General features: G+C 38.6%; 1 protein-coding gene and 1 long non-coding RNA gene across 3 annotated transcripts in view; one reads left to right on the top strand and one right to left on the bottom strand.

The window, feature by feature from the left end:
- The window catches only part of NNT (nicotinamide nucleotide transhydrogenase), a 44,514-nt gene that overhangs the window by 19,131 nt on the left and 3,535 nt on the right, over positions 1 to 21,848 (bottom strand). For both annotated transcript variants that reach the window (XM_035310957.1, XM_035310959.1), the window contains exons 3-16: positions 16,342 to 16,571; positions 14,967 to 15,184; positions 14,226 to 14,313; positions 13,394 to 13,482; positions 11,660 to 11,847; positions 11,312 to 11,445; positions 8,867 to 9,058; positions 7,864 to 8,017; positions 7,255 to 7,416; positions 6,340 to 6,450; positions 5,428 to 5,573; positions 4,217 to 4,412; positions 2,892 to 3,125; positions 808 to 968 (exon numbers count right to left, since the gene is read on the bottom strand). In XM_035310957.1, coding sequence (XP_035166848.1) covers positions 808 to 968; positions 2,892 to 3,125; positions 4,217 to 4,412; positions 5,428 to 5,573; positions 6,340 to 6,450; positions 7,255 to 7,416; positions 7,864 to 8,017; positions 8,867 to 9,058; positions 11,312 to 11,445; positions 11,660 to 11,847; positions 13,394 to 13,482; positions 14,226 to 14,313; positions 14,967 to 15,184; positions 16,342 to 16,571 — 2,303 coding nt within the window. The remainder of the gene's footprint in view (positions 1 to 807; positions 969 to 2,891; positions 3,126 to 4,216; positions 4,413 to 5,427; positions 5,574 to 6,339; positions 6,451 to 7,254; positions 7,417 to 7,863; positions 8,018 to 8,866; positions 9,059 to 11,311; positions 11,446 to 11,659; positions 11,848 to 13,393; positions 13,483 to 14,225; positions 14,314 to 14,966; positions 15,185 to 16,341; positions 16,572 to 21,848) is intronic.
- On the top strand, positions 765 to 21,770 carry LOC118156756. The gene is made up of 3 exons (XR_004746419.1): positions 765 to 778; positions 11,508 to 11,514; positions 21,525 to 21,770. It is a non-coding gene; the product is annotated as an uncharacterized LOC118156756 (long non-coding RNA).

Below are 21,848 nucleotides of genomic sequence, written 5' to 3'. Positions count from 1 at the left end.
TTTTTTGTTGTCTTTAACAGCAGTAGTCAGATTGAACCCCAGATGAGCTTTGGCCTTTCTGATTTTGTCCCTGCACCGCCTCGCAACATCCTTATAGTCCCCCTGAGTTGCCCGCCCTCTCTTCCAAAGATTGTAAACCCTCTTTTTTCTCCTAAGCTCGAGCCACAGCTCTCTGTTCAGCCAGGCCAGTCTTCTTCTGCACTGGCTCGTCTTTGGGCACGTGGGGACAGACCGCTCCTGAGCCATTAAGATTTCTTTCTTGAAGAGCGCCCAGCCTTCCTGGGCTCCTCTGTCTTTCAGTACCGCCTCCCAAGGGACTCTGCCAACCAGTGTCCTGAACAGCTCAAAGTCAGCCCTCCAGAAGTTCAAGACAACAGTTTTACTGATCCCCTTCCTGACTTCGCCGAGTATCAAGAATTCTACCATTTTGTGGTCACTCTGCCCAAGACAGCCCCCGACCAGCACATCTCCCACCAGTCCTTCTCTGTTAGTGAACAGAAGGTCTAGCGGGGCACCTCCCCTGGCAGGCTCGCCAACCAGCTGCGTCAGGAAGTTATCTTCCACGCTCTCCAGAAACCTCCTGGACTGCTTTCTCTGGGCTGTGTTGTGTTTCCAGGATATTTCTGGGAAGTTAAAGTCCCCCACATTTAGGAAAGTCAGTTACAGCTTGTTACTGAAAAGTCAACATACAGGCACTGTGTATGATGATAGTGACTCAGGATGGTAAATATAATTGTTAAGAGTAATCTTGAGAAGATGAAAAACAAACTGGTTATTTGTTTTGCCTTCTATAATTTCCCAACTTACCATTATGGCTGAGAGAGCTGACACAGAACCTAGGCAAGTAATTCCTGTAGTATAACTAGGATCAATCATGTATGGAACCATTCCACCAATGCTGGCAGCCAGCAACCCTGCATTCAATGCATGTCGACCAGGCAAAAGCAGTGGTGCAGAATTCAGGATACCTGCAATCAAATGCACGTTCAGAAAATTGAAACATACATGTAGGACAGTCTGTCTCTAGTCACAGAGAAGACTGAATACCTCAACGAAAGAAAAAAAGGCGGAAGGGGAGGGGAGAAAAGACAAAAGTTAGTAGAAACTAAGACCTTGTACTGACTGACTCAGTATTGCAATGCATTCAGGTGTATTCTAGATTCTCAAACATTCCCATTTAAACTCTTATTTCATTATCTTTCTTCAGTGCTTCAGAAGAACTTACCTAATCTAAATATCTTTTTCCTCTCAAAAAGCCTTCATTATGTGGTTCATTTGGTTTTGTTTTTGATTTTTCAACTTACATTTTGGCCCTAAGACTTCACATACTGTACATGAAGCTCTGTAATAGGAAGCCACTAGCTAGAACTTCTTAGTACAGGTATTATCAGACTCTCGAAAGGCATGCGCTCACAAAAACATGACTAAATAGATAAACTCCAAACATAAAATACTCCTGCCTGAAACGCTTTAATTTCACCAGTACCCTCAGTCACAGAGAATTCCCACAGCTTCCTACGTTGGCAGAGACTTCACTGGAAAAAAGGTTCTGTGATTCGGCATAAAAAAACAAACATCCTTATTTTCACCTTAGGGCATCAGTGGTTTTTTGTTTGTTTTCTTTCTTTTTTTAAAATAAGACAGCAAAAAGTGAAAATAATGCAAGTTATTCCATTATTATCCATTATTTTTGATTTACATAATTAGATGCCAAGTGTCTCATTTAAATTTATGAGAATTCAGGGGAAAGGATGAACTTATAGTCTCAGAAGTAGTCTTGAAGATAAAAGTGTATGACCTACTACCTCTAGTTCAATAGGATAGTGTAGAAACGTTTATTATTACGATGCAGATCTGAAAACAGAAGGGGAAAAAAACACAAGTGGGCTGAAATAGGCAGTGAAGCTCACCAAGGACGTGCACACATATCACTGGGGAGCGTGGAAGTGAGGGCAAAGATGGAGAAGTGGAAGAAAATCAAGAATAAATGAGTAACTACTAAGCAGAAATACATACTACTGACAAATCCTTCAAAAGCTTATTAGAGAAGACAGCTTTCCATCAGTGTCATGCTTCCTCCTTCAATGGTGGTCTGAAACACTGAAGAAAGCAAACAGATGTTTCCCAAAGGAACTACTGCAAGGCTATAACAGGATTAGTAGTAGGAAGCTCTTCTCTTCTCTGGAAGTTCTTAGAACAGATACTATCTGTCTCTCAAAAGCTGTGTGCTTACATAATCAAAAATACATGTAATAAAGAAACCTTCAGATGCCTAAGAATCAGGAGGTAGTGTGTGTTTACGCACATTTACTGAAACATTAAGAGGCATGGTGTATGGAATTTGTGTGGTAGGTAAATAGTAAATCAGATGGTTTAAAGTAAGACAGTCTTAACTGATACTGCAAAACTGTCTACCTAATGAAACCTGAATGATGCTAAGAACAAAACTTCACAAATATTACCAGTGCCCACAAAGTCCAGCAACACAAGGGTTTCAATTAAAATATCTGTGCAGGAAGATGAAGCTGCAATCGTAAGACTTCAATAAAATAAAGAAAATGTCAGGTACGGTGTCTTAATAACTCTATGGCAACACTTATTCCTAGACAAGATGAATTGAGAAAAGCTTATTACTGCTATTAATTACCAAGTCAGATATGTCCAAGCACTGAAGACAAACCTTTCATAAAGCTGTACACAAGCAGGAACAGAATTAAACAGAAAACTGTACAGCCACAAGAATTAAACATATAAAATTGTACCTGATGCAAAACACAAGGTTTCTTTCCAATTACATAGCATTCTACAGGCAGAGCTAAATCCTGGAGGGGGAGGGGGGAAAGGTAGGCGAGCCTTTAATAAATACTTAGTTCTGAACAAAAAGATCTCACCTTGCAGCTTTCCATAAGCAATAAGAGAGCCACTGAAAGTCACTCCTCCAATGTACGTGCCAAGGTATGCCACAATCTTGGTGAGGTTTGCAGCTGGATCAGTAGCAAAGTGAGGATACTCAATCATGTATTCTGCTACACAAGTGAGCACAGCAGCCAAACCAACCAAACTATGGAAAGCAGCCACTAACTGAGGCAGATCTGTAATCTGGATGCGTTTAGCAATTGTCAAACCTATTAAAGAGTTGAAAACAGAAAGGGAGTCTTACAAAAACATAACCAATCTATGCAGCTAGAAATTGATATACCATGGTTCACCATGTAATGAATACGTACAAATACACACCTGCTCTAATCGAAAAATACGTTCTGTATTACAAATTGCTGAGTAGCAGAAAGCTGCAAACGTGCAATAAGGATATGATACAAACTGGGGAGATGATTAAAGCACATTTTGTTCTGATAAGCCTAATCAAACATTGAGAAATTCAACATTTTATGTGAAGAAACCACAGCATGAAAGAGGGAATTTGGTAGCATTCGGTAAGCAACTGAACTTGGGCAAGTAAGTATGAATTTGGGCAAGTTCATCTGCTTCTTTATATTGAGATTCCAGAATTTGAGAAAGATTTGAGAAAGTAAGATAGGAAAAAAAGAGGCTGGGAAAGGAGTGTGAAAATGTAGGGAGAAACGACCCCGCAAACACCCCCACCCACCAGGGGGATCCATAGTGGAGCAGTCTGCCCCAAATGATGGACCCCGTGGTACAGAGCCTTGTGGGAGCAGTTCTTGAAGAGCTGCTGCCTGTGGGCAGCCCCTGCAGGCTCAGTTCGGGAAGGACGGCATCCTGTGGGAGGGACCCCACGTGGAGCAGGGGCAGAGAGGGACCGCGAAGGAGCGGTGGAGTCGAAGCATCAGGGACTGACCCCAGCCCCCATCCCCCTGCACCACTCAGAGGGAGGAGGTAGAAAACAGTGGACAGGGGGCAAAGGTGTTTCTAGCTTACTTTTGGTTTCTCAGTCCTCTAGTCTGTTAGTAATAATCAATAAATTACTATATTGAATCTATTCTGCCTGCAACAATAACTGGTGAGTGATCTCCTTCTACTTATCTCAACCTTTGAGCCATTTTTCATCATATTTCCTCCCCCTGTTTTTTGGGGGAGGGAAAGCGAGAGATAACAGTGGTGGAGCTTATCTAGCCATCGGTGTGATACCACCACAGTACATCAATTCATCTGTGACCTGTAAATATTTTGTATCTACAGCTTCCAGAAATGCACATACAGAGCATATATTCATTAGTTTATAGTATAATACACATACCTATGGTACCACCAAGTGCCATTGCACCTGACATCTGAGCCAACAATTCAGGTGAGGGTTTAAGGCCTCCAAGAGTTGCTGCTAAACCTCCTGCAACACCAATCATACCCAAAGCATTTCCAAGACGAGCTGTTCCTTGGGTGGACAGACCAGCCAGGGCACCAACACAGCATAAGCCTGAGCCCAGATACATCATCTTTAAAACAAGAAAAGCATGGATAAGAATATATGAAGTAGAGGCACACAGTGCACAGCTGGTATCAAAAGCTTTCTGATTATCACACAATATGGTTTTCTCCAGAATGTGTGTAAGTCACCAGGTGACTTGCTCTTAACTGAACTAAAAATCAAACTCTTGACTGTGAGAAATTGTTGTAAGAGATGTGATTTTTACCAATTAAACTGTGATCTTTATTGAAACTTTTTCCCCATTTTATGAGCTTAGTTTATCTGCACCATGAGTATTAACTCAGGTCAACCCAACTCTTCTCATCAGTTCAGAAGCAAGTTTTTCTTCAGAACTACTCCATAACTGAACTGTCCCGTTCATTATAGGAATACTTTCAGAATTTGCTCACAGTGCCCCTGAACTCCTGCTTTCATAAAGAATAAGCAAACTTCAATGAACTGAGCTACACATAACATGTCTAGACAAGTAAAGAATTGCAATGTATTACAAATACCCAGAATAAAACTATGCTTGAATTTACTTTTTTCTTCCAAGCATAAAAGGCAATACACATTGATTTTTTTTATTATTGAAACAAACGCAAACAAAAGCCTACCATAAAAGATTCTAAAGGTACAATCTCTGCATATCCCTACGTGCTGAAATTTCATTCCTTACAGACATCATACGTCCTTTAGTTGTCATTCCAAGTTGAACTTTTAGAAACATTTAAACCAAAGACTGTTCTCCTACAGTCACTTTAACATTTAAGGTGTAACTTAGGAAAACTACCCAATAAATAACAAAGTATCTGTGGGCTCTTGAGTTTAAAAAAAAAAAAAAAAATTGAAATGATAGATTCATTATTTTGGGGTACGATTGCAAGTTTAAAATGAATCAACTGTAGCTTGGCCTTGTGGGAATACAAACCTGATGAAAACACAGTAGCTGATTTGCTATGTACACCTCAATAGAGTAAGCAGTAAAGCACCACACCACATTGTGAATAGTGGGCTGAGTGCCACAAGGTTCATTTTCTTACTTGTTCAATACTATAGCCACCATTGAGAGCAGCTCCATAACCTCCTACAAATACAGCACCAGGAAGCAGGTACAAGTAGTTGTACTCAGGAGGATCAGTGGGACGTTTGAACATATCCAGCATTCTCTGTGTAACTAGAAACCCACCTAGCCAAAAAAAGAAAGCAACAAGTTTACAAAAATAAAGTCTACAATTAAGCATGTGCCAAGCTACAAGAGATACTTAGTTAAACCATATTACCACACAAAGCTAGCAACTGACACCAACAAACCTTCTGGAAAGATAGTAAGCCAGAAGACCACCTGGAAGACCACAAAGGTGGAATCGGGGTGAGATCCTGCTGTCTTTTTTTAACCTTTGGAGGAAATTCATAAAAAGAAGAGTTTGAAAGCCTGGAGGACTCCATACTGTCTGCTGGCTCTAAGGTGCAGTCTGGTTTATGATCCTGCTCTTTTCCCTTTCTATTCTAGCAAAAAAAATGTATTAAGTCACAGGCCTTATCTTCCCATCTTTTTATTTTGAAGCTGGGACTTCAGAAGATCATGCAAACAGAATTATGTTCTATTCCAGTGGTATATTTTTCAAGTGGAAAAAGGAATTCAAGGGTAAATGCAATACCATCTGGAGGCATACAGGAAAATATATTTCATGTAGTCATCACACAAAGAACACTGTAAAAGAAAAATGCACATTTAAATGCTTCCTTAAAAAAAAGGAGAGGTTACTCCACATGGTGTACAAGCCAGAAACACTAGCTACCATGATTTTTTTTATTTTTTTCCCCTTTATGGATGTTCTTAGACATTATTCCCAGAATAATATTTCTGAAGTCTAGCCACTTAAAGATCTAAAAGAAATAAAAGAATTACAAAAGTACTTTAAGTTATCCTTAAAAAAAGCTAACATTCATACCTGCAATATTGACTGAAGAGATAAAGGCTGAAAGCACTGCTAGACTTTGAGGAGCATTTTCAGGGAGATAGTTTCCACCCATCAATACCAGCCCACCAACTGCTGTTAGTCCTATTTAAAAAAGAAAAAAAAAAATGTTACGGAAACTTAAAAGGTCCTACATCTATAGAAAGCTTTCTTCTAGCTGTCAAACAGGTACCAGTCAAGTGAAATTTTGACCCCTACTCTAGTCTATTAATATTTAAAAAACTGCCATGATCTTTTTCACTAATGCAAACATGTTTTGAAAGAAAACAATTAGTACACAAATATAGTTTTAATGTACAGTACTTCAAGCACAGAGTCAGCCTTTGAATACTGGCTCAATAAAGAAACTGCTTTTAATGGTCAAAAAAGACCAGGCTTGTAGCCTGTCATAAAGGCACAGACAGCCTCTCTTCCGCTCCCTATCTGAAATTTTTGTAATGATATCAGTCTTATAGATCACTGTTAGAATTTTTTCCCCCCCACCTCCAAAGAACATGCTTTGAGGAGAGGAAATACAAGAAGAAAAATGAGAAACATAAAAGAGAAATTATATTCACGTCAACACTTTGGACACAAGGGAGAAAAAGTGTGTTATATGACAGAGGAGGCTGCAGCACTCCTGAGCGAAACAAACTTCAAAGCAAACAGTTTAAGAATGGGAAGTTTATTAAAAAGATAAAAAATACATAGCACCATATTTGCCTTTCTTTTGAAAAAACACTCTTGGAAATAGTGTGTTTCAGTTATTTTTGCAACTGATGATAGTACAGATGCTCTTTACCATTTTAAAAGACAAATCAGACTTTTGCTCACATAAAATAAAGCTCACATAAAAGGAGTTGCACCTCCTTCTAGTAGAAAACAAGCAGCTGTATGACTATTACCTACCTGAGATAGCATTAGTCACTGACATAAGTGGAGAGTGAAGAGCAGGAGTCACACCCCATACTGTATGGTACCCCACTATTCCAGCTAGGCCAAATGTCGTCACCATTTGTGTGAAAGCAGTATTAGGAGCTACGATGCCCAATCCTAACATGCTAGCTAAGCCTAGAAGAAAAGCACAGGAAAATTATTTTACAACTTTTCAATGGTTTCCTGCATTTAAACTTATGGGTATTTAAGTCTCACATAATACATTAAAGATTGAAGATTAAGTTGGTTCTGCTGCAAAGTATAGACAATTCTTAGCAAGAGTTCTTCAACAACTGAAATGTTTTACTGATAGTTAAAAGCGAAAGACAAACACACATACATGCTCACTGCGTGAGTCAGCACTGTTTGAAATGTTAGTATTTTTGGTTAAATTTCTAAAACTTTATTCTCCTCTCAAAAGCAATTATTACACAGCACTGATTCTGTGCTAGGCTACGCCAGCCAATCCACTGGTCTCTAAGCTAGTTATTAAATTCCATAAGTAAGATGAGGAGTCACTTAAAAGTGTTGATCAAATGAGGACCAGTCTACACTGATTCTCCAACTCCAGAAGTTGCCTACCTGCTGTGTATACAGAAGCACTAGTCATAGTTTTTCTAAAAGGTGTAATAGTAGCTGCTTTTTCCGCTTCCAGCTCTGCTACGGTCTTCTGCTTCACAGGAGCTCCTTGAGGAATGTTATTTGGTGGTGGTGCTGGGAAAATCACCTTGCCATCCTGACAAGAGATATTTACAATTATCCCTAATGTAGCAGATGCTTTAGAGTTAGAAGAGCATACTATTCGTAACCCTGTAACTCGCTGAAGTCTTAATACTCTAGAGCATCTTCCATTTGGAAGCTCCTACTAGAGCTTTCAGACCTCAACACTGTACACACCTACTTGGTGGTCTAGAGATCTGAAGTCAACATAAGCCTCCTCCAGAGAAGATATTTATAAGCATTAAAACATCTTGGTTCCAACAAAACTCAACAAAAAATAATAACTCTTCTTACCTACCTAATAGAACCAGAAATGTTCTGCATACAGAACAAGGAAATCTCCTTCTGCATGTTGCACAAGGAAAGCCCATATTAGTGCATGCCCAAAGCCTGTATTTTATTATTTCTTAGTAGAACTTAAATTATCCTGCATATTCTAGTTCCCCTATTTTTTCTGAAGTTACTCATATATAAACAGAAACATGTATTTATGTATTAAAAAAAATAGTACTAACATAGGAGGAAAGGAAGAATGTTATTATGGGCCTATAGTGGTATTTCTGAACTGTTTTAGTAACTACTTTTTATCACATTAAAACAACATGAAAATTTAATATTTTTCTCTTTTTCAACAATAGACATAGGCGTTTGTTTAACCATAGTAAGGAGACAGAACCAAAAAGGTTTCCCTTCACAAAAATAGATAGAGGAATATTCAACTGAATACAGACACAATTGCCCACAATGTCTACCAAAACACCTGAAGTCTGTCAGCATGCATCTTTGAATACATTTTAAGGAGACAGCACTAATAAATGTGAAAATATGTACCCTCAATTTAAGAAGGGAATATTTATTGACTTACCTTCATTACTACAGTTCCTCTAATTACATGATCCAGAGTGCCATAATCAAACTGATCTTTTGGATCAAAGTAGAAGTTCTCTTTGTCAGGACTAATAGCTTTTAATAGTTTGATAATGTTGTTGGAATATAAAGTACTGGCCTGAGTAGCCATTCTGCTAGGCAGGTCTGTGTAGCCAATATGTGTAACACCCTGAAAAAGATTCAAGTAAAATATAAGGACCAGTCTTCGGTATTCTTAAAAAAGCAGCATCTCTTCCAATACATCCTTCTGGAAATATGTATCCAAACAGTTTCATTTTTTCCTGTTACCTGCTCTCTGACAGAGTTAGCCAAGAGAGGGTTATTTACAACAGTTAGAAAATTCAACATGATCAAAGCCAACACATTAAATGCTATTAGCAACAAGCCTACACAGCGACAAGGTCATATAGGTACAAGAGACTGACTTCTCCAAATGCTACTGTTCTCTCAGAACTGAACTTCTCTTAAAGCAACCAGATAAGAGATTATCTTGCTCAGTGCTTGGAACCTTCTCAATCCTTCCTGAGGGCATATGCTGGAGGCAATTTTCTATACCACAGATGAGTGAAAGGAGCTAGCTAGCTGTCCAAGAAGTATGCTCAGGTTCATGCTTATGTAGAAATATAACACAATATATCCCATACTGCTCACAGAACAAGTGTGAGTATACCTGGCTGTCAGGCTCTTGAGCTTTTAGAAGATGCTGGAAACCAAGCCCGGCATATACCCCTCATGCTCAAGCAGATTGATGTTAAAACACTGCTCCTGTAGCTTACAGCTAAGATCTGTGCATACTTCTAGGAACTCCAGCTTCTTGATGCAATGCTGTAGAATACTGCTAATAATTCTGCACTGCTGCTCTTTTCCACAGCTCAGTTCCAATACACTATACGCAGGGGTAATATGCCTCTGACTAAAAGTACTCCGCATAAATTATTCAAACAAGTATTTGTTTATTATTGTTCTACATACTTTAAGTTCAGTTTTTAAACAAAGACACCAAAAGTCTTGAAAACCACAAATACAATGTATGACTCTCAATATATGTGTACAGCCCTGTTTATATTAATAACAACCGTGGCAGCAATATGTTCTAGAGGCTTCCCTAAGAGAACAGTACTACCGGCATTATGCCCTTACATTCACAGAATCAGAGAACGGTCTGGGTTGGAAAGGACCTTAAAGACCACCTAATTCCAACCCCCCTGCCATCAGCAGGGACACCTCCCACCAGACCAGGTTGCCCAAAGCCCCATCCAGCCTGGCCTTGAGCACTGCCAGGGATGGGACGTCCACAGCTCCTCTGGACAACTTGTGCCAGTGCCTCATCACTCTAAGTAAGAATTTCTTCCTAATATCCAATCTAAATCTACACTTATTTTTTTTTTTTAAGTTTAAAACCATCACTCCTTATCCTATCACTCCACTCCCTGACAAAGAGTCCCTCCCCAGCTTTCCTATAGGCCCCCTTTAGGTACTGGAAGGCCACTATAAGGTCTCCCCAGAGCCTTCTCTTCTCCAGGCTGAACAACCCCATCTCCCTCAGCCTGTCTTCACAAGAGATGTGCTCCAGCCCTCTGACCATCCTCATGGCCCTCATCTGGATTCATTCTAATAGGTTCATGTCCTTCTTGTACCGGAGGCCACAGAGCTGGACACAGGACTCCACATCTATGTTACCAAATAACAACCTGGAAAATCTGCTACTTTGAACCTATTTCAGTAACCAATAATAGATTTCTCACATGTACCAAAAATAAAACCTATGAACTGAAAACAAGCACTCAACCGAGTCAATGAACACTGGAGCAAAAACAAAGTAGTTAGTCCAGTGCAGGTCAAAATTGCTTAATTTAATGCTACTTCTAGTGTGGTTAACAAGTGGTTTGGATACTCTAGGGGAGATACAGTCATGTTAGCGAGGCTGATGACATATCAAGATGACACCCTCTTGAAGCTTAAATTGCATTGAGCTAAGTCAGAGACTGCACTAAAATACACACTGATACAGTCTGAACCTATTTAGTTGTACCTGTGACATGGATTATAATCTCCAGTTGTGGGAGGTGATGAGCAAGTCAAAGTATCTCTTGCTACTGATGTCTCTTTAGGTAGACCTAGAAGCTCAGATCACACTCAGCTCAGCGGAGACAAATCACTGAACTGGAAGTCTAAGAAAAAACACTTCCTTACTTACCAGCCTAACTAATACTACAAAAAGGTATTTGTTTCTTTAAAAATCTTCAAATTATTATACAAAGAGATTACTTGCAACCAAATGCAAGTCTAAAGGATTACTTTAGTCCAAACAGACAAAATGGCTACTCGTTTTCAGCATACAATTTATAAAATCCTATCTTCAAATTAAGTATGAGTGTGAATTCATGCAAACTGAGAACAATGGGCAGACCAAAACGTTTACCTTATGAACATACAATTCTCCAGGCTTTGTAGTCTCAATGTTTCCTCCTGCTTCTGCAGCTAAATCCACAACAACTGAACCTTCCTTCATCAATTCAATCATATCTTTCTTAAACAAGATAGGAGCTCTTTTACCTGTCAAAACAGGACAAAGCAAGTTAAAAAATACAGATTTTTTCTGCAGATAGTTTGTGGAGAAAAAAGGTCACTTTAAAGACAGATGTTTATGAGGAAGAGGTACATACACAGAAAGCATCTAACACTTTTGTTTTAACAGCAGACACAGCTCCAAAACATGCAAACTTACACAAGCTAAAAGAAAAATTAGCATATTTCATGTAAAACATACCTGGAATAAGTGCTGTAGTGATGATAATATCAACATCTTGGCACTGTTTGGCAAAGAGTTTCATTTCAGCTTCAATAAATTCTTTAGACATTTCTTTAGCATAACCTCCTTGGCCCTCTCCAGCTTCCTTTACGTCGACTTCCAAAGGCTCTGCACCAAGAGACTTGAACTGTTCCAGAGCTGCAGCTCTAGAGAAAGAAAATTGTGGGGGGGAAGGAAAATACTGCATTTTCAGAAGTAGCTCAATCCACCATGAATTTTATCATATTTTTAGTAGTAGTCTTCAGACACAAAATCCAAAGCTTATCCTCGTACTAAGGAGGCTGTAACTGAAGTCCTCAATTTTCTGTGTTTAGTGAAAGAAGTGTTTGCATCAGTAATTTTAGGTACCTAATGATGACCCTTGGATAAGAAACGTAGGCAGCCTTACAGGCAGTCTTCCTGTACAGTCAGTGGAGTTGCTCCAAGAAGCAGAACTGGGAACTTAGCTGTTTTGACTACATCTGCTCACCTAGTTCTCTTGCCTTGACTAGGTAAGTCTAGAGTGCTAACTTAAATGACTAAGGTAGGTAACAAAGAGACACCATAGTTTGTGGCCCTGTCTTTAATCTGTGAAATGGGAAATACCAGTAAGTTTGGCTTTCACAGAGATAATTGTTTTTAACAGTGATTTGTACAGTATTATGTTTTTAACAGTAAAACTGTAATTTGTTGCATCACATTATATCACAGTAAATAATGTAATTCCAATGAGGTGAAAATTCACAACATGCAGAGGATTTACCACAAACATTCGCACACAATGAGATAAAATATACAGGATGCTTAAAATGGGCGTTAAAAGAAAAATTTGAAATGCTTTTAACAGATTTTGTTCTTTTTATGACATGTAGCTTTTCTAACAAACTAGAGTGAAAGCTTTTTTTTTTTTTAATAATGCACATCATAAACCTGGAGCACTTTCATTTTAATCTTTCATGTCAGATACAGCTAAGTAGAACTAGATGCTACTTCTGCAAAAAAAACAAACACAAATAAGTAATTTAATGTAGATACAGTATTAACCATGGACAAATATAAGAAGTCCAATTAACAGAAAAAAAGTAATCACATTTGCATTTCCTGTATCAATAAGAATGTTTGTCTGTAATTTTCCCAGTCTATTACTCTAAAAATGGCCATTGGACAAAATAATACTTCTGAACGTAAAAGAGATCCACCAAGAAATCAGCATCTAAAATAGCTTCAGATGCAGTTCCTGCTCCTTCACCTTCAGTTTCATAAATAAAATAACTTGATCTCTTTCTTTCCTTCAGCAGACTGAAAGTTTGCCTCAAAAAAGTTCCTAGAGAAGTTCTCTCTGGGATCAGGAGAGTAGAGGTGAATGACAGTATGCAGCTATGAACCTGGATCAAAGCAAGCTACAAATGAGAACATAAGAGATTCTTTCTTTACTCTTCTTCCCTGCAACCCAAAAAACAGAGATATACAACTCTGGACAAAGGCTCTGCCTTTATCTTTTTCATAAATTGATATTTTTTATACCTAAAGTTATGAATGATTTAACAATATTTGTGTTTTGGGGAATAACAAATGAAGAAATAATGCAGGAAAAAAAATGGTAAGAAGGGAATTGTTATTCAGTGCAGAAAGAGTGCTTTTATTGGACTACTGCTGCAAACACCCTTAGCTGAAAACCATTTCAGATTGCTATTTCTTTTTTCACACACCCACCTTGTATCAAATCCACGAACCACTGCACCCATCGATTTCGCTGCTCCTGCAGAAGCCAGGCCAGCAACTCCTCCTCCAATGATCAAGACCTAGAACAATACCATTATCCTACTTTGAGCATAAGCTGAAAGTAAAGCTGATTAGATAAACAGCAACATTGTACCACTTTTACAACAGCAGATAAACCTCATTATAAACAGATATTTATATGAGTTAACATAGGACACAGAACCCAGAACGACTGAAATTGCCCTATAAAAGTAACAGTTTAAAAGCTCTTTACTTCATTTACCTAGAAGCCAACTCCTCTGTAGCCAATAGTTTGTGGAAGCAGATATGGGTTTTCCCCTTAATTTCTCTCACTTTTTTTTTCTTTTAATCTTTACTTTCATTTCTCTTCATCCTAATCCAACTGCATGCAATTCCTTCGAGAGAAGTAACGCCTTCAAGCACAGCTTTCAACACATCAGAAAATCACAGCATCTCTGACTTCTCCTAATTGCTTCCTTGCCTTTCCCCCCAGAAAAAAAAAAATATATATATATATATACATATATACATATATATATATATATATATATATATCATCCATATCTAGTCTGAAGTTTAAAACTAAGCAAACTTAAAACTCTGACTACTTTATTCTTCCCCCCACAAAGCACTACAGGTAGTCAACAAAAATCCATATGGGAATACTAATACATCTTCCTGAAGTCTATAGAACTAGCCCCAAAGAAGGGAAAAAAGCCTTGAACACAGTTTTCAGCAGTGGTTAACTGGGATCAGAAACTCACATATTCCCCTGGCACAATATCTGTTTAATTGCACTTACCTTGGCCGGAGGAACTTTACCAGCAGCTGTGATCTGACCCGTGAAAAACCGACCAAAGTGATTTGCTGCCAATACAACAGCCTTGTAGCTGTCAGGTAAGGAAGAATACATTCAGTATTTTCCCTGGCTAAGCACAATTCCATTCAACACAGCCATCAAAAGGATGCACATTTGACTATACCATACACGGCATGAAACAAGTTTACTGTTTTACTCTTGGGCACAAGTTTAACAGTCTTTCCATCTTTGCTCATGTTTATTGCCCTTTTAAAAAAAAAATGATGCAGTGCATTTTCAGAGAGGACTTTTGGACTGCAGAATACTGGATGTCCACCACTATTCACTCTCTCAAATAAAATTTTCAATGAATGATAAATACGTAACTTGCCAAAAGCTAACTGTTGTCTTTGAAACTACTTTCAAAGGCTACAACCCAAGGTTCATTAGGGAAGAAACCATGTACACACATTTGCAAAACCCAAAGTAATTTTCTAGTAAGCTCTCTTAAACAAGCAAGCACACATTCAATAGAGAAAAAAAAAAAAAAAAAAAAAAGGGCCGCTAACTCTTCAGATTTATATGGCTTAGGGCAAGGTGCTCAACTTTATTTCTTCTGCCCATCTGCTTTCATAGCCTTCCTGGAACGGGTGACTGGACACCAAGTTAACATCACAGCAGCTATCTGAAAATGCAGATTACTATGCAATTATGTCTCTTATTAATAAAAAGTAAGTTTCATACCCAGCAATGTTGGCCATGGAACTAAGTGCATCATATCCCTGAGCAATGGTGACCCGTGGAACCTGATCCATAGCCAGGACAGTAGTTTTTTTTTCTGCAAGTTTTTTCAGGAGGTCTGGATTTTGTGCTGGGTAGATAAAACTTATCAGTGTAGCCGATGTCTTGAAAAGGTCTGCTTCATGTACACCTAGAGCCGGGTTATGTATAGGAGCCCTCACCTGAAGAAAGAAAGCAGTAAGAATTTTCCAAATTAATCAGTGGAAATAACTCTGCTTCCGTTCTACACACACACTCCACTTCCTTTTCCAAGTGCACACTCCGCTTCCTTTCTACAGCTTGCAGTCTGTTCATTTCCGTCCACAAAATACACAAGGAAGGAAGTATATCAAAGGCTGTTTACACAACTAAACTGAGTAACTGCATTTATTAGATGCATTCCATGTATTAGAATTAGCTCCATGTAGGTGGCTGACAGAGCAATAATAGTCACACTTTCAGAAAGATCTCACAGCGTCTAACCAGCAGTTACTAGCTTTCATGACAGACAGCTATCTCAAAACCAGCCATCTGCAAACAAAATGAGTTCTGAACATAGGTGCCAGTTAAACTCCACAGGGTAAGAATTGCTAACCAATTTTGCAATGCACTACCATGAACGGGAAATTACAAGCATGAAACCCAGCAAATATCCATCTTGATCTGTATTTTTAATTTTTCAATTTTTTTTTTTTTAATTAAACCAGTTAAAAATGGTTGTTCACAAACTAACTCACAAACTCTGTGTTCAACCCTAACAGGGTAACTTAAAAAAAAAAAAAAAAAAAAAAATTTAAAGGAAGCCTCGATATCAAGATGAAGGGATGAAGACCCATTTTTTCCCTTCAGGACATAGCATAACCTAATAGCTGTGAAGCAACTTCACTTTTAGCAGTCTTCCCTGATCAACTATAATTCCCCTAGTTACAAATACATTTGAAACACACTGTTGCTGCACAATTTTTGGATGTCTGACTGAGAAAACTTAGAAACCTGCACCTTGTGCATTGGTAATCTTGGAGTAGAAGTTCCTTAGAGCATGGATCTTGTCTGATTACTGTCCTGAGCTAGTCTACCTTTTTCTAGAAAACAAAAATCCTCCAAGGTAGTTAATAACTTGACAAGAAATTATCCTCAAATTTTTCAATGCTGCTGTTTACTAGTTAAGTACTATAGCTGCATACATGAACTATAAATAAAAATGTTAAATCAGAACTTAGAATGAAACAAAAAATGTCGAAGGAGCTTTTTTACTGAACTTTCAGCAGACTACTGGAAAATCTGACCTATGTATTTCTCCAAAAAGAATGTAAGAAAAATATATAAATAAAGCAATTACTTTGACAACCAAATCAGAAGCCAGGACTTCCTTGGTCCCCTGGATCTTTGCTCCAACTTGTCTGTAATGGTCATCAGAAAATTTGGAGGCTTCTCCAGCACCAGATTCCACCACAACATTGAAGCCTTGTTTAACCAAGGCTTGAACTCCAGCCGGTGATAGAGCCACTCTCTTCTCATTCTCAAATATCTCCTTGGGGACACCTACTGTCAGCTGTTTATAAGGAGTTCCTGTACGAGGGGATAAGATAAGTTAGCATTAGTTGCACTGAAGATTATTGAATTTATATTAATGAGGCTGCTCAGTGTTGTACAGAGACATGCACATGTCACATTTAATTATTCTCTTCAGGAAAAGGGAAGAATTACTGTTTCTAGCAGTGCAATTTACATTTCTTCAAATTATGCCATCTTTCTAAATGTACCTGTTCTCTCACGTATCTGCAGAGAAGCACAATCATCCATGCAAGCACTAACAAGGGTTTACTGCAGTTCATACACATCTGATTTCATACAACTCTGGTTGTATAAATCAGAATAACAAATATACAATATAAGGTATTCTGGTGATAACACATTCATTCTCGTGTAAGATGAATTTAAATCCCTCTCTAGTCACTTTAACTTTACTATGAAGAAATACACAAATGAGTTTTAGTAGCAGAACTGTGTTTTAAATAAACATCAGTTCTAAATGTCTATGAGAACCATATTACAGTTGTCTTAGGTCACTACTAATGAATGTAACAAACATACCACAAAAGCACATTGAAAGGTACAATTACATTAATGTATATCTCTAAAGGTTGCTAGAGAAAATGAAAAAGAGTTTTTTGAAGTAGTTGAAGAATAATGAAATATCAAACTGCTGGTTTGTTTAATTATACTTCTATTTAATTTAATCTCCTTGCCTGAAGGTCTTCCAAGTTCTATTAAATAACACCAGGAAACCGCAGAAGCTTCAATTTGCCGTTTTAGCTTTGAATCATAGAATAGTTTGGGTTATAAGGGACCTTAAAGATCACCCAGCTCCACCACCTTCACACCTTCCACCAGCCCAGGCTGGTGGCTCAAAATGCCATCCAGCCTGGTCTTGAGCATTTCCAGGGATGGGGCATCCACAGCTTCTCACAGAATCACAGAACTGTAGGGGTTGGAAGGGACCTTGAAAGATCATTGGGTCCAACCCCCTGCCAAAGCAGGTTCCCTAGAGCAGGGTGCCCCAAGTAGGCGTCCAGAGGGGCCTTGAGTATCTCCAGAGGAGGAGACTCCACAACCTCCCTGGGCAGCCCGTCCCAGTGCTCTGTCACCCTCACCATGAAGAATTTCTTTCGGATGGTGGTGCGGAACTTCCTGTGCTCCATCTTGCAGCCATTACCCCTTGCCATGTCCCCATCAAACCACCAAAAAGACGTTGATCATATCCCTCTGTCTCCCACACCTCAGGTATTTATACACATTGATGAGATCCCCTCTCAGTTTTCTTTTCTCCAGGCTGAACAGACCCAGGTCTCTCAGCCTGTCCTCATAGGAAAGGTGCTCCAGGCCCCGTATCATCTCTGTGGCCCTCCGCTGTACTCTTTCCAGGAGATCCCGGTCTTTTTTGTACCGGGGAGCCCAGAACTGGACGCAGTACTCCAGGTGAGGCCTGACCAGGGCAGAATAGAGGGGAAGGATCACCTCCCTTGACCTGCTGGCCATGCTCCTTTTAATGCATGCCAGGATCCGATTAGCCCTCTTGGCCACCAGGGCACACTGCTGGCTCATGGTCAACCTGTTGTCCAATAGGACCCCCAGGTCCTTCTCCTCAAAGCTCCTCTCCAATCTCAAGGCAGCCTGTGCCAGTGCCTCACCACACTTTGAGTAAAGAACTTTTTCCTACCGCCTAATCTAAATCTATTCTTTTTTAGTTTAAAATGCCTTGTCCCATCACTCCACTCCCTGACAAAGAGTGCCTTCCAGCTTTCCTGTAGCCCCTTTTAGGTACTAGAACACCTCTGTAAGGACTCCCCAGAGCCTCCTCTTCTCCAGGCTGAACAACCCCAGCTCCCTCAGCCTGTCTACACAGGAGAGGTGTTCCAGCCCTCCGAGCATCCTCGTGGCTCTCTCCTGAACCTGCTCTAACAGCCCCACACCCCTCTCGTGCTGGGGGCCCCAGACCAGGACACAGCACTCCAGGTGGGGCCTCACAAGGGCAGAGCAGAGGGGCACAATCCCCTCCCTCCCCTGCTGCCCACCCCTCTGTTGGTGCAGCCCAGGACGCAGTTGGCCTGCTGGGCTGCAAGAGCACATGGGCTCACATTGTGCTTCTCAACAGCCACCATCCCCAAGTCCTTCTCATCAGGGCTTCTCTCAAACTTAATGTTTCAAGTTACAAACATCTAACTTTGTTCTTTGTAGTCCTCCAGTCTGACAGTTAAACGCTGATCCAATCAAGTGTTTAAATACATTTATAAATACAGTCTCAGGCAGAATAATCATATATCACACTGCCACGTTGCCCCAGTTACACTAGACAGCATGCACACAGGCCCAGTTCTGCAACAGCTTTCACTGATGTGTATGCAGAATTTAAATCTGGATTCTGACATTTACATGAAAGGCCTACACTGCATATGTGTTCTTGAAAAATAGCTTGAGCCACTTAAGCAGTCACTCATACTAAAGGTCAAGCAAACAAACAATAAAAATGCAAACAAAAAAAGGGTGATAGGCTTATTTTGAATTGCAAATCTGCTTTTTAATTGGCAACCAATACTCTGCATTTTGCTATAAAAATTGTGCCAGACTAGGAACATATTGCACATTTTAGGAAGGCCTCCTTTTCACTTTGTTTGACTGCGATAGAAACAAGTAAAACAAAACCAAAGTCATATCATACTATGCGACCTTTAAGGAAATTAATTATTTTGATATTTTTTAATCTAAACCTATATATGAAATAGAACTGGGACTACAATGTGCTTAAAGATGAGCATCTGAAGTTTTTAGATAAACAACTCTCAAGATACTATCAATTTGATAGTACTTTGAAAATACAATAGAAAGAGTTGCTAAGAGCTGGTACTTAAATATCTACCTGTACTTGTCATCCATTAGAAAAAAATACATTCAACACAACCAGTAAGACAGCATGAAAGATAATCAAAGAACTACTTATTATTACTTTTTTATTTTAGCTTTCTCTTTATTTTTGTTTTCTCTTTAAATTAAACCAATAAAACTATAAGACAAGTGTTTTGCTATTTATTATGTTGGAGAACATTTAAAAAATTTTAAGGCAACTATCAATTTTAAAAATGCTATAAAAGAAAAGTAATAACAAGTATGAGAATGCACATCTAAAACAACAGACTAACAGAGATGACAACATCTGGCAAAGATTTGCTTCATCAGCACACACATCTACACAGCACTGTGCAACTAAGAGTATCCTAATCACAGCATCACTAGATATTTGAAAACTATGGTAACTTTCTGTCAGTCATACAGATTACCCTTGTCATTTGAAGGGAGCTTTCCTTTTATTTCTTCTCCTCAGTACTGCACAATAAAGTCCTGCTTATGACTTTCATGAAATCAACTCAAAGGAAATGAACTCTGTTGTCTTTTAAAAGCAGAAATGAAACCAAAATGACTGAAATTTGTTAGAGTGAGAGATGAGCCATAATTTCAGGAAAGAAGTATCTCCAGGACTGGAGGCAAAAAGATTTTGAAGAAGCACTGAGAAAATAAAAACTAGGGTGCTACACATTTTCATTCTCCTTTTGGAAGTTTTTTGCAGTAGACAAATACAGAGAGAGGAAGGAATGAATTAGAGCACATACAAGGAATTGAAGAATGGCTGCAAATTTAAAGGTGCACAGGCACTTGATGAAAGCTTACACACTTCTCAGAATATATTTGTATCTGCTAAGGCCCAAGTTTTTATGAAAAATGACACTTTGACTTATTTTTGTTCACTTGCTTTTGTGCAAAATGCCAGAGAAGAGCTAACATCTACAAAGGTCAGGACGTGAATATGTACTATGTGCCAAATGTGTTTCCTCATTTCCTTCTTTCACATTGTGTTGCATGCAATAAAAAACATCTAATGTTTTTGCTTGTGTTTTTTTGTTGTTGTTTTGTTTGTTTTTTAAATACAGAAAGGATTTGTACCTCCTCTACCAAGCAGAATGATTGGAGACCAACACTGAGGACTATGTCCTCCTCCAATGCTTTGGGAAGTCAAATCCAAGAAGAACATTCAACAAGTCTTGTTCATCTATCCCCTTTTCTCCTCTGTCCCACTGCCAAATATCTAGCAACCAGAATTCAAGTGAAAAGTGAAGCTAACAGGTGTCAGTTTACCAGCCTTTACCCAGACCAGCTAAAAGACACTTTTTAAGGACACTACCCTGAGCTATCCTATCACTGAACACAAAAACGGAGCAGATGTCTACAACTGCAAAGCAAAGATCTATATTGAAACTTCAAGAGAGGATATGATGAATACTAGGTTTGAAGGAAGCTAAACTATTAACACAGATTCAGTTTGTTGAATCCAGCAGTTTCAATTATAAAACTGGGACCCTGATTTAGTTTTTAACTTGAGAAAGCACATCTGCTAACTTTGTCTTGGGTTTAAAACTGAATGACTGAAACTTTTAAGTTGCATTTTCCACATGAGATAATCTCTTTATGAAGTGCCTCTGCTATGTTTTAGTAACTTACTGCTTTACGACATCAAGAACATTTCTCAAAAACAGACCAAGTTACACATACCTTGACCACTTTGAGTCACATGAAGACTTCAAATGTGCTGTTCATCCAGTAAGAGATACACAGTACTTTTTCTGATATAAAGAATCAACACAAAAAGAATTTTGCCACTATCAAAAGTAGAATCATTAAATTTCACAGGCCTTAGAATCTTAGCATTAAACATATGTAAATTCAAATTTAGAAAAAAAAAATGAGAATACTGTAATTTTAAGTAAGACACTTTTATTATTATGCTTTCTCACCCCCCCTTAATATAATCTCCGCAGTGTAAGAAGTGGAAAGCACAGTCTTGAACTTCAGATAAACACAATACATGCAGGTAATCTAGATCTCCAAGTTTCAGAAATCAAAAAAAATTAAGAAGTATTATAAAAGCAATCTTTTCCACTTAACTTCCATTCACAAATAGGGTAGTTAAAGATCCTAAATTAAAGCTATCAAGAAAACCCAGAATATTTTATGCAGAAAAATTGAAAAAAATACTTTTTTTTTAATCTTCTTAACCTGATTTCATGAAGTACCCTGTAGCAAAGTAGGATCAACAAATATCACTGACTGACTCAAGCAAAACAGAAGGGAGAAATAAGCTACATTTTCTGGAACAGGAAAACAGGATATGAAACCTGCCTAACTGCTAAATTACTCTAACAATAGCTTTAAACAAACCATCTCACCTGTTCTGAAGATGAGGACAAATTCAGCAGAACAGCAATATGATGTAGGCAAAAAAAAAAAAAAAAAATA

Source organism: Oxyura jamaicensis, chromosome Z (assembly GCF_011077185.1).
Source record: "Oxyura jamaicensis isolate SHBP4307 breed ruddy duck chromosome Z, BPBGC_Ojam_1.0, whole genome shotgun sequence".
NCBI lineage: Eukaryota > Metazoa > Chordata > Aves > Anseriformes > Anatidae > Oxyura > Oxyura jamaicensis.
This window is presented reverse-complemented; position numbering and strand designations above follow the sequence as displayed.